Genomic DNA, 12,936 nt, shown 5'->3' with positions numbered 1-12,936 from the left:
GCGGGGTGGGGGAAGAGAGAGAGGGATTGACTCACTTTATGCCTCAGGCTAGCCTGGAACTTGCCTCATAGCCGGGCTGTCTTGCATTCTCAGGCCTCTGGCTGGAATTACAGGCATGTGCTACCACACCCAGTTTCAGTTGTTTCTAGTTCATTTGAGCTGTGTATTTTTTTCTGAGGAGTTTACAGGATTACATGTAAAGTCAGTACTAATGGGGAAGGACATGAAGGCCACTCCTGAGGTTGCTGCCTGTACCCAGTCACTCTCTAGCTCCCCCCTTTCCTCTCTTACTGTGTGGCTTTGCAATTAATTTCATTGATTTTGGTAATGATATACTTTGATTCCTTCTATTTTCCTTTTGTGCATATTCATAGATGTTTTACTTCTAGCTACCATTGTTGTTAAGAAAACATTTTAAATTTGCAGTGTTTCATTTGATGCTGACATTCACCTCCTCCTTCCTGATGTCACAAACTCACCTGGATGTCACAGACCATTGAAGATGGAGTTAACATTTTTCTTATTACTATTCCTGGGCTGTGTAATCCAGGATGACCCCAAACTAATAATTCTCCTGCCTTAGGCTCTTAACTGTTTTTTACATCCAGTTTATGTGGTGCTGGCATTGAATCCAGAGACTCCCGCACACTAGGCAAGCGCTCTACCAGTAGGACAATCCCTGTATCTCCATTCTGGCATCTCTACTTGAAAGACTCCTTTTGCTGTTCTTTCCCTCCCAAATATATATTTTCTTATTTATTTACTCTTAGTATGTGTCTAATTAGGGTTTCTATTGCTGTGAAGAGACACCATGACCATGGCAACTCTTATAAAGGAAAACATTTAATTAGGATTGGCTTACAGTTTCAGAGGTTTAGTCTGTTATTGTTATGGCAGGAAGCATGGCAGTATGCACGAAGACATAGTGATGGAGTTGAGAGTTTTCCTTGATGCGTAGGCAGCAGAAGGAGACTGTGTACCACACTGGGCATAGCTTGAGCATATGAGACCTCAAAGCCCGCCCTCACATCAGATTTTGTAGCAAACGCCTTATTTATCCACTGACTGATTTTAAGTGACTTCTTTGGGAGCTAGAGAAATGGCTTGTGGGTTAAGAGCACTGGTTGCTCTTGCAGAATACCTGGGTTCAATTCCTATTACCCACAACTATCTATAACTCCAATTTCAGGGGACATGATGCTCTCTTCTAGCTTCTTCAGGCACCAGGCATACACCTCGTGCATATATATACATGCAGGCAAAACATTCATACACATAAAATAAAAATAAATAAGTCTTGGAAAAGGCAGGGTGTGGTGCTGGAGAGATGGCTCAGCAGTGAAGAGCACTGGCTGCTCTCCCAAAGGTCCCAGTTTGATTCCCAGCACCCACATGACAGCTTACAACCTTCTGTAACTCCAGTTCCAGGGGAATCTGATGCCCTCTTCTGGCCTCCATGGGTACTGCATGCACATGTGCACACACAAGCAAAAACACCCATACAATAAAATAAAAAACAAGAGACAATCACAGCAATTTCTCTTCAAGTTTGCAGTTTCTTTTGCCTGTTCAAGTCTGGATGGACCCTCTTTTGAGCTCCACAGGCTATTCAACTCCAGAATGTCTGCTTCATTTTTTTTTAATGTTTTTTTTAATATCCCTGTTGATGGTGTTTCTTGTTCATATGTCATTTCTTGAATTTTTTAGTGCATTTATGACAGATTTTTTTCCATATTGCTTGATCATAGGTCTGTGTGTATGTGTAGGTACACATGCATGTATGTACACTTGTGTGTGGAGGCCAGAGTATAACCTATGTCTTCCCTCAGCTGCAATCTACCTTGGTTTTTTTGAGACAGTGTTTCTCCCTGGGGTCTAGTGCTCACTGATTAGTCTGGGTAGGCTGGCCAGAGAGCCCCAAGGATCTACCTGTCTCTCCCTCTCCAGTGCTGGAACTACAAGTGCATGTCATCAGTCCTGGCTGTTTATATAAGCACCAAGGACTACACTTAGGAAAGGACTTTGCTGACTGAATTGACCCCCTCAAGCCCCAGATCTACAGTTCTTTAGGGTCAACTTCAGGGGGATTGTTTTCTTCTTCTGATTGGATCATATTCTCCTGCTTCGATGTATGGTTTATAAGTTTTGTTTGTTGCTTTTAGTTTTGGCTGGATAGGGGGCATTTGAAGAAAGCATCCCTCCAGATTGTGTGGAGCTTTAGGTGGAGGAAGACTTTATCAACATAGCTGGGGGTCTCAGAGCATCTGCCTGTGGAACCCGAATGCTTATGTCCTGCTAGCCTTTGTTTTCGGTGGCTTTCACACCCCAGTTCTGGGTTCATTGCTCTCTACTCATGCAAGACAGAGTCCACACCCCCAAGTTCCCTGGGTAGAGCTCTGAGGAGCCAGACTCATCAGTGCCTGGCTGACTTTTCTGTTTCTGCCCTGCAGGCCTAGTCCTGGCGTGGAAGGGACCCTGGTGTGGGAGGAGCCCTGGTGTGGATGTTCCCTCTCATTTATTCTGTGCCATATTGCGTAGGGGGAGGAATGCTGAAGAACATTGCTAAAAACTGAATATGCAGCCCAGAAGTCACCAATGTGATAATACTGAGATCATGGTCTGTTTCGTGGTTAAGCCTTTAGGAGGTGTTAAGTTATGAGGATGGAATCAGTGTCCCCACAGGAGGGAATGAGGGAAGCCTGGGGAGGTAGCCCAGCAGCCAGTGCTTGCCTTAGGTGTGTTCAGGGCAGGGTTCAATCCCCAGTACTTAAAATAAAATAGCCCCCAGGGAGGAGTTCCTGGGTTCCTTTTCTTCTGTTCTTCTGTCCCTTGAGGACAAAGCAGCGTTCACCTCTCTTCCCTTCTCCTCACCTTTCACCCTGTGAGCTCAGGCATCAGCGTCACCATTTTCAAAAAGAGACTTGTGATCTCACCGGACATCAGACCTGCCCCTGCTTTGACCTTGAAATTCCAGCCTCCATAACTGTGGGATACATTTCTGTTGTTTATAAACTATACACTCACAGGCACTTTGTTATCTGCCAAACAACTAGACTAAGACAGGTATATCCAGTGCCACCAATTTTCCCACCTTCCCCTGGGATTCCTTTTATGGCATACACGTGTAGGTGCAGTGGTAGCTCACTTTGTGTCTCCAGCTCTCATAGGTTTTCTGGTCCATATGTTGTTCCATCAGGGTCTCTGTGGAGGACCTGCAGCTTGGTGGCCTTCTGTCTTGTTGATGTCACTTTGCAGTAATGTGGCAGGCTTTCTTTTGGGCCATCAACCAGCTCCCAAATCATGCACAGAGACTTATTAGTTTTGAAAGCTCAGTCTTAGCTTAGCTCTTATTTTAATCTGTTTCTCTTTATCAACATTTTGTCTTGGGGTTTTTTATCTTTGTTTCTTTCTGTATGTCTTTCTTTCCTGCTGTCTCCATGGCTTCTGGCCCCAGGAGTGTCCCTCCATTTCTCCCACGTTCTCTCCTCCTTCTTTTGGATCAATCAGGTGCCTTAGGCAGGCAAGGCGAAACAAATCCAACACATCTTTACATGTTAACAAAGGCAGCAGAAATAAATGTAACACATCTTTACACAGTTAAACTAACATTCTGCAGTATAAACAAATGTAACACACCTTTACATAGTTAAATATTCTACAACACAGTAGGGCATATATGAGTGTGAGTGTGTGTGTGTGTGTGTGTGTGTGTGTGTGTGTGTGTGTGTGTTGCTAGTGATGGAGGTTTTGTGCATGGTAGGCAAATTTTCTCTCACAGAGCAGCACTCCAGCTATATATTGGATTCTGATGTGGTTGCTATGGCTGCTCCCCAGTTAGAGGTCTAGTAACAGTCCCATCTGGACTGAAGAAGCTTTGGAGAGACTGGCAGAAACTGCTGTGCTTTCTCTAGAACTCTCCATGCAAATAGCATCTAAGAGAACCAAGTACCACATCTGAGCACCCTGGGCATCCTGGTGTATTGTGGGTAGCCTTGTTAGGTAAACCTTCCCCACCCCCAAGTAAGTGGCTTCCCTTCTTTCTGCAGTGCTCTGACCCACAGAAGCTGCTGCACATTGCCCAGGAGCTCCTGCACACAGAGGAAGCCTACGTGAGGCGTCTGCACTTGCTGGACCAGGTAGCCCAGAGGGCTGGGAATCCCCTTCTCTCCACGCCCAGGATTCAAACTACAGATCCCTTCACATTGTTTGGGTATTATGCTTAGAGTAGGAATGACAAGTACTAGAATTCAAATGAAGTGAAGCCTGGCTGAAAACACATGTTTTTGTTCCCAGTGCTTGTGGCTCTGGGGCCCCAAGCTCAGCATGTTCACTATCGGGGACATTTCTTCGTGGAGAATGAGTGATTTGAACACATGAATGATGTTGCGGTCTGAGGAGATGCTTCAGTTAGTGAAGTGCTTGCCTTTCAGGCACAGGGACCTGAGTGTGCTTTTTAGAACTCATGTGAAAATGCCAGGCTAATGATGGCTAATGCTTCTAATACCAGCACTGTGGGGGTGGAGACAGAGAGATACTGCAAGCTTGGTGGCCAGACAGTCTAGTCTTACCTACTTGGCAAGTTTAAGGTTTAGTGAAAAGACCTTGTCAAAACAAACAAAAAACCCAAAAAACAAGATGAATGATGCCTGATGAATGACATCTGAAATTGTAAGCTCCACGGCATGCACACATCTATGCCCATGTGTACCTGCATGTCTCATGGACATGCACACATGCATACACACAAAACATCCATGGTTGGGCCAGTGCGGGCTGTGCATCCCTGCCCATGAGGAAATGTGAAGATCCTTAGCACAGAAAATACAGCACCCAGGAAAACAAGGTTTGCACAGTGTGTGGCTCCTGCTTGTGCCTCACAAGCCAGAGAAGATCTCCTTCTACTCCTGAGAGGGTAATGATGAAAATTTCACCCCCACCCCCACACACTGCTCCTACCTTAACCCTGATCCTCAGCCATAAGCAAGCTTTCAATAGACTTAAAGCTGGAGAATTCTGGTTCTGACATTCGTCAGGAAAACATAAGCAGGGCTAGAGAGATGGTTCAGCAGGCAAGAGTGTGCCTTAGTTAGAGTTACTAGTGTTGTTTTGAAACACCATGACCAAAAGCAAGCTGGAAAGGAAAGGCTTTATTTGCTTTATGCTTCTACATCATAGACCATCACTGAAGGAAGTTGGAGAAACTCAAACGGCAGGAACATGGAGGCAGTAGCTGATGCAAAGGCCATGGAGGAGTGCTGATTCCAGGCTTGCTTGTCAAACTCACTCAACCTGCTTTCTTAGAGCACCCAGGACCACCAGCCCAGGGATGGCACCACGCACAGTGGGCTGGACACTCTCCCATCAATCACTAATTTAGAAAATGCTGGGGTTGGGGATTTAGCTCAGTGGTAGAGCGCTTGCCTAGCAAGTGCAAGGCCCTAGGTTCGATCCTCAGCTCAAAAAAAGAAAGAAAGAAAAGAAAAGAAAAGAAAGAAAGAAAAGAAAAGAAAAGAAAAAATGCCCCCACAGCAGGATCTTATGGAGGCATTTTCTCAACCGAGGGTCCCTCCTTTCGGATGACTCTAGCCTGTGTAAAGTTGACATAACAGCCATCAAAGAGTGTTTACCATGCAAGCATGAAGCCCTGTGTTTGAATCCCAGCACCCAAGTAAAAAGTGCACACTTGGAGGCTGGAAGGATGGCTCAGCAGTCGGGGGGCACTGGCTGCTCTTCCAGAGGACCTGGGTTTGGTCCCTAGCACCAATGTAAGGCCTTACAGCCATCTGAAATTCTAGTTCCAGAGGCTCCGAGGCACAAGGCACACAGGTGCATGGACATAACTCAGACAAAGCATTCGTAAGCATAAAATAAACATAAACAAAGTGCACACACATCCGTTACCCCAGCAGCATGGAAGTGCAAAGGCAGGAAGGCTGCTGGGGGCTTGCTGGCTGCTAACCTGCCTCTAGACCCTGCTCAAGAGAATGTGGTGGGGACGGACAGCAAGACACTGATGTCTTCCTCTGGCCGCGTGCGCACGCGCACACACACACACACACACACACACACACACACACACACATAGAGTAATTTTGTTTGTTTGTTTGCTTTGTTCTCAAGACAGGGTTTCTTTGAGTATCCCTGGCTGTCCTGAAACTCGAACTGTAGATAAGGCTGGCCTCGAACTCAGAGATCCACCTCCCTCTGTTTCCAAAGTGCTGGGATTAAAAGTGTGTCATCTAATTAAAAAAAAATTTTTAATGAAAAAAAAAAAAAAGCCAGGTGATGGTGGTGCATGCATTTAATCCCAGCACTTGGGAGACAAAGGCAGGTAGATCTCTATGAGTTGGGGGTCAGATTGAAAAAAAAAAAGGAACCCAAGAGTGCACTCCTGTGGCAGGTGTCTGGCTGGCTCATGGTGGCCATTATGGACTTCTCTGTACTTAGGTCTTCTGCACCAAGCTGACAGAAGCGGGGATCCCTCCAGAAGTCACCACTGGCATTTTCTCTAACATCTCTTCCATCTACCGTTTCCACGGGCAGTTCCTCCTGCCCGAACTACAGAAGAGGATCACAGAGGAGTGGTGAGTAGGCCCGTGGCCACCCACAGGGCCTCTAAACCAGGTTCTTGGGGTGGGGGCTGTCTCATGGAGGCCTGGGTGCCTCCCTTCCCTGAGATTCTGGTTCCAACCCCAGCCCTGCCTCTTCCGGGGTGATGGCTGTGACTGGGCCTTAGGGGAGGGGGGTCTCTAAGCTTGTGGATGGAGATGAGATTTGACCTCTGGAAGCAGCACAGTGAACCATCCTGGTGGTTTTATTTTCTCTCTCAGGCTGTTTCTACCTTTGCTTTTAAAAAGGACTTTCAGGAGTGGTTCCAGGTTCTCCGTTTTCTATGGCCCTCAGCTTCTGCCTCTCTTTAGCAAAAGCTGCAAGCCACAGTTAATGCAATGCCACAAGAGAGGCCCACCGGTTTTTGTTTTTGTTTTTGTTTTTTTGTTTTTTTGTTTTTTTGTTTTTTTTTGAGCTGAGGATCAAACCCAGGGCCTTGCGCTTGCTAGGCGAATGCTCTACCACTGAGCTAAATCCCCAACCCAAGGCCCACCAGTTTTAACCATGCACCCCCGCATTTTGGGAGTCGTGAAGTTTGCCTACCCTCCTTTGCAGGCTGGCGTGCCCCTCATGTCTCCTGACTTTGCCTTGGGTGGTTGGGGGTGTGTCTTGTCATCTTTGTCTTAGTATGTGGCTGGGCCATTTTGTGAATCTTCAGAAGCTGCAGAGCAGGTGGTACTGTGTCCTGAAGGTGTATTAGAGCTGGCCGTGGATTTCGGGTGACAAAGTCCATGTCTGCAGCACAAGCTTTCTCCTTCCATGCTCTGGAATCCCTATGTGTCTGCTCAGTATCTCCGCAGTCCTGTAATGATGATGACACGGGGCCACTTGCCTAGCATCCCCAGTTGCTTAGTTTTAGAAAATCAAAACTTTGTGCACTTTCAAAGGAGTACCAAGTGGTAGCTTTCTGCCTGTGCTTTTTCCCCCTTTGGTTTTGGTAATTACTAAGGATAAATCTTCAAAAGAGAGCTCAAGATCAAAAATTACTGTGTTGATTTTTCCTATGGAGATGTGAACAACATCTATCTACCCAAGATAGGGCACCAATGATAGACAAAAAAAAAAAAATTTAAAAAGGGATGCCACCCAATCCCAGCTTAGTTGAAGCAATGAATTTATTGGGTTACTTATTGGGAGCATGGGTGGCTTTAAGGTGTCTGCAGCAGGGGAGGTCTCATGAAAGCTGTATTCCTGAAGCTCCCCCACGGATTGATGGCAACTTGGCAGAGTAAAAAGTCTCTCCCAAGCAATTGCTACCGCTTTTATGTATGACCTTGGGGTGAGGCCTTCTGAATCATGTAAGTTTCAGGAGCTTCTTGAGTCTGGTAGTTTTACTGCCTGAGTCTTAAGGGCCCCTTCCCCCTTTTCTGGAGGGGATGTTTTAATGCAGAGGACACAACTGCACAACTACTATCATAATATTTGCTTCCTAGAATTTGTTCACTCAGCGCACTAAGAAGTTTCCACTGTTGGTCTTGTGAAGTCCGCTTCTCTCTGTGGCTTTGGTGGCAGTGTATAGATCCATCATTTCTAATCTGTGTTCATTTAGAATAGCACTTCACTAACCAGCTCTGGTGACTGCAGCCCACCACTCAGGGGCAGCACCATTGCTAAGACCCTCTCCTTGGGCTGAGGGCCTCGCTGGTGCTTTTGAAGTATTTAGAGAAATCTTCTTCTAATGTCTAGTAACATTATTTTCTACCCACAATCCGGGAGGAAACGCGCTCAGAGAGGCTGACCAGGGTGCTTACCATCAGATTACTGCTTGTCAGCACTGTTCCACCTAGACTGCTCATCCGATGACCGTGCCTGTCCACACAGGGACACCATCCCTCGACTTGGAGACATCCTGCAGAAACTGGCTCCATTCCTGAAGATGTACGGCGAGTACGTCAAGAACTTTGACCGGGCAATGGGGCTGGTGAGCACATGGACCCAGCGCTCTCTGCAGTTTAAGGACGTCATCCACAGCATCCAGGTTGGTGGCTGAAGGAGTATGATATACACACTTTCTTTTTTTTTTATTCCAAAAAGATTTTTTAAGAAAGGGTCGCAGGCCAGGCATGTGCCTCTAATCTCAGCACTCAGGAGACAGAAGCAGGTGAATCTTTGTGAGTTTGCAGCCACCCTGGTTTACATAGCAAATTTTAGGCCAGAGAGCACTACACGCTAAGACCATATCCAAAACAAAAGCAAACAAAAAACTCTTCCACAACAAAACAAGGTCTCTCGACCTGACTGGTTTTAACTCCCTATGAAGCCAAGAATGACCTTGAACTTTAAACTTTCCACCTTCACCTCCTGAGTGCTGGGATTGCAAGTGTGTACGACACACCTGGCTTCTGCAGTGCTGGGATCACAGGCCTGCATCAGCATGCCTGTCTTTTCTACATGGGTTCTGGGGTTGAATTCAGGTCCTCATGCTTGAGCAGTTACAACATTCCCCCATCCCAGCCCTCTGAAGAAGCTGTAACACTACATTCTCACACAAGTGTGTGGTACAAGACTTATCTGTGCTGTGAGCTCACATACATCTCCCTCCAGAGGCCAAGGCAGTGTCCCTGTCCACACAGGGCAGACCAGGCCCTTGGGTCCAGCAGGTCCTCAGGTGACCAGACCAAATGGCAATTGTCTGCATTGACTGCCTCGGCACTGTGTTATCCCTGAACTGTGGGTACTGTCTGGGGATACTTCCTGCTAGACACAGCCATGGCTCTGCCCCTGGGCCTGGACTGTGTCTACTGACACTGATGTTGCTTCTGGTATCTGGAGGGTAGAATCTGGGGCAGATCTACAATGCACAGAATAGCTTACAACAGCCAATTCTCCTATGCACATGGCCATGGCCAAGGCCAAGAAGCCTTGACCTGGACAAAATAGGATCAAATAACCATCAGATTTCCCCTGGTCTCTAGAGAATTCTTTGCTTGATCCAAAGCATATTATAAATTATAAGCTTTAAAAAATTCCAAACTTTTACTAAAAGTTTGTAAAATGACCAACTTGAGGCTAGAGAAAGAGCCAAGAACCTGTTTGGATCTCTAGCACCAGGTAAAGGCAGGCCTGGTGGCATATGTCTGAACCTTTGTGCCAGGGGTTGAGGGTAGAGTCATGAGACAGGTACTTCTGGGGCTCATCAGCAAGCCTCGAAGAAACTCAGTTTTCAGCCAGAAGTATGCAGGCACACAACATACCCAGGCATGATCACAGAAGGACAAACTTACAGACATTATAGACACTCTGTGTTATTTACCATTATCTCTAAGCACACATGATGGTTATTGTCTTTTGAAACTCATCTGCAGACAGTATGAAGGTTCATCCCTAAGCGTGAAGGAGAGTGTCTCCCTCACACACAGTGATACCTGAAATCAAGATCCTCCTGTGGCTGTCACAGCACGGTGTCTCCTCACAGCCTGCACAGTCACTGGCCATCCCAAGGATGCACTTCTAAGTTTTCTCTGCTTTTTTTCTCTTTGTGGTTCACAAGCCAAAGAAGGACCACACACTGCTCTCATTATCAGGTTCTGTCCTTGTCCTCTTGAGGGAATTGGCTGTCTCTTGGCTTGGGTTTATCTGCAGTTTTTCCATGATTCAATTTGGGCTGTGCCTCTGTGTGAGAGTCACTGGAGCAAAGCTTTTTTTTTTTTTCCTCTCTCTCTCTCTTCATAAGTTTCTAGCAGAGAGATACTTTGAAGCCACATGAATACCCATTCCTCATCTTTCCTTGCTTCTTGCTTGAAATAATGTGTATGTGTGTTGGGGTGGGTATGCCTGTGAATGTGTGTCAGGGTATGATTGTACATGTATGTGCACTTGGAGGTCAGAGGTCAGCTGAAGTTGTCTTCTATCACTCCCCACCTTATGTTTTGAGGCAGGGTCTCTCACTGAACCCAGAACTCATTAGCAGGCTGGCCAGTGGTATCTGCTTATCTCTGCCTCCCCAGCACTGGGATCACAAGCAAGCATATGGCACTCAGACTTTTTTTTTTTAGATGTTTTTAAGTTTTATTTTATGTATGTGAGTGTTTTGCCTGCATGTATGTCTGTGAACCTTATGCATGATGACTGGTTCTCAAGGAGGTCAGATACCCTGAAACTAGGGTTACAAACAGTCATTAGCCATGTAGTTGCTAGGACTGAACCTGGGTTTTCTGCAAGACCAGGAAGTGCTCCTAACCTTTGAGCTATCTCTCCAGCAACAATACTCAGATTTTCTTTTCATAATTGCAACCTTCATTTAAAAAACAAAGACAGGCATGGAGACACACACCTTTAATCCCAGCACTCAGAGGCAGAGGTAAGTGGATCTCTAAGTTCAAGGCCAGGACATCCAGCGCTACACAGAGAAACCTTGTCTTGAAAAAGTCAACAACAACCAAAACCAAACCAAACCAACCCCCACCCCCCAAAAAAGCCCTAATTGTTTTAGGGGCTGAGAGATGGCTTGGTGGGTCAAGTGTTATGTTAAGCACAGGGACCTGAGTTCAGATCCCTAGAACCTGTTGCACCCAAAAGAGTGTTGTTTTTTTTTTTAAAGATTTATTTATTTATTATGTATATAGCAATCTGCCTACATGTATGCCTGCAGGCCAGAAGAGGGCACCCGATCTCATTATAGATGGTTGTGAGCCACCATGTGGTTGCTGGGAATTGAACCCAGGAAGGGCAGCCAGTGCTCTTAACCTCTGAGCCATCTCTCCAGCCCCCCAAAAGAGTTTTAAGCCCATCTCTACCAGAAGTTTTGAAGTTGCTAGGGGCAGGGCAGTGGTCAGGGAGAGAGACAGCAGGCCCTCTCCGCTGTAGACATGGCGGAGGCAGATGAACCAGGCAGCATGACAGGAGAGCCCCATCTGGGCAAAGAGGCCGTAGTGTGCTAGCAGTCATTGTGGATAAGCCTGTGTACAGGGTCAAGGGTGTGGACTCCTGCTGACGGAAGTGTGGCGAAGGGGGAGCTGTGATCTGGAGGGAGGAGGGGAGGAGGGGGGAGTGGGACAATACAGGGCTAGGTTCCCTACACCTGCCTGCTCTCTCCTTCCTTTACCATGTTAGGACACTCTCATCAGCCTCAAGACATGAGGACTGACCCTGGGGGAGCCCGGCAAGATGGCCTCCGCCCGAGTGTGAGGAGGGTCGGGTGGGAGCGGGGATCACTTTCGTGGGGGAGGCATTGTTCTGGTACCTGTTTTCTTCAACCCTAAGCTGCCCACCCAGAGAGTTCCAGTTCTCCTTCCATCATGGGGCACTGCAAGCCTCAGTTTCTCTAGCTATAAAGTGTGGTCTGTGCCAACTGTGTCTTGAAGAGCAGGCAGCTCCAGGGAGCCTCTAGGGCCTGTGGTACCAGAAGCGGGGGCTAGACTGCTGACCCAGTGTGTGTTCTCTGTTCCCCAGAAGCAAGAGGTGTGCGGGAACTTGACGCTGCAGCATCACATGCTGGAGCCCGTGCAGAGGGTCCCCCGCTATGAGCTGCTGCTCAAAGACTACCTGAAGAGACTCCCCAGGGATGCCCCGGACCGGAAGGATGCTGAGAGTAAGTGGAGGTGGCTGCGAGGCTGAGGGGGAACCGTGGAGGAGGCTGAGAAGCCTGGGCTGAGACACACAGAGAAAGGCAGAGGCGGCGGGGGAGGGATATGTGTATATCTAATCCATCAGAGAGAGAGACAGAGAGAGAGAGAGAGAGAGAGAGAGAGAGAGAGAGAACTAGCAGCAAAGTGATTCAGTCTTTCCTGTCACATGAAAGGATGCTGTCTCTGGGGAAGACATTGCCAAGCACTGGCTCCATTCAGAGCACCGGGTCCCATAGTGAGGGCATTCTTATCTCAAGAGTCATGACCAGTGCAACTGGTGGGCAGCACAGGACTGGGGACGGTGCAGAGAGTCAAGGGTCCCACTTGTGTTCATCCCAGCAGGCTCAGCAAGTGGCTCTGGGCTTTGTGTCTTCTGGGCCAGCCCTCTGGAGCAGTCTGGGCACCCTGAGCAGGGCCAAGTGTAAGAACAAGGCCTCCCACTGGAAGCCACGCCTCCATTTTCAGTGTCAGCCTCTCCAGCCAGAACTTGTGAAGTTACCACGTGCCCAGGCTCATCAGTTCTCCTTATTCAGGGTCCCTGGAGCTCATCTCCACAGCCGCTGACCATTCCAATGCTGCCATTCGGAAGATGGTGAGTTGAGACTGCAGTGAGGATGTGAAGCTTATGCGGGGGGGGGGGGGAGCCATGTAAGAAGCACCTTTACCCCTGATTCCCGGTGGGCCCCATCAGTGAGCACATATATACCCAGTCTCCCCAGGACGTTTCAGGTACGCATCCTAGCACCCCCTAGTAATACCA

The 12,936-nt window shown here is 47.6% G+C and overlaps 1 protein-coding gene across 3 annotated transcripts in view; it reads left to right on the top strand.

Moving 5' to 3' along the window:
• Positions 1-12,936, top strand: part of Fgd3 (FYVE, RhoGEF and PH domain containing 3) — a 61,021-nt gene that overhangs the window by 26,174 nt on the left and 21,911 nt on the right. For all 3 annotated transcript variants that reach the window (XM_036188095.1, XM_036188096.1, XM_036188097.1), the window contains exons 4-8: positions 4,047-4,136; positions 6,448-6,584; positions 8,431-8,587; positions 12,001-12,139; positions 12,710-12,768. In XM_036188095.1, coding sequence (XP_036043988.1) covers positions 4,047-4,136; positions 6,448-6,584; positions 8,431-8,587; positions 12,001-12,139; positions 12,710-12,768 — 582 coding nt within the window. The remainder of the gene's footprint in view (positions 1-4,046; positions 4,137-6,447; positions 6,585-8,430; positions 8,588-12,000; positions 12,140-12,709; positions 12,769-12,936) is intronic.

This window comes from Onychomys torridus, chromosome 5 (genome assembly GCF_903995425.1).
Source record: "Onychomys torridus chromosome 5, mOncTor1.1, whole genome shotgun sequence".
In the NCBI taxonomy this organism is placed as follows: Eukaryota; Metazoa; Chordata; class Mammalia; order Rodentia; family Cricetidae; genus Onychomys; species Onychomys torridus.
The sequence above is the reverse complement of the archived record's forward strand: the minus strand, read 5'-3'. Positions and strand labels throughout refer to the sequence as shown.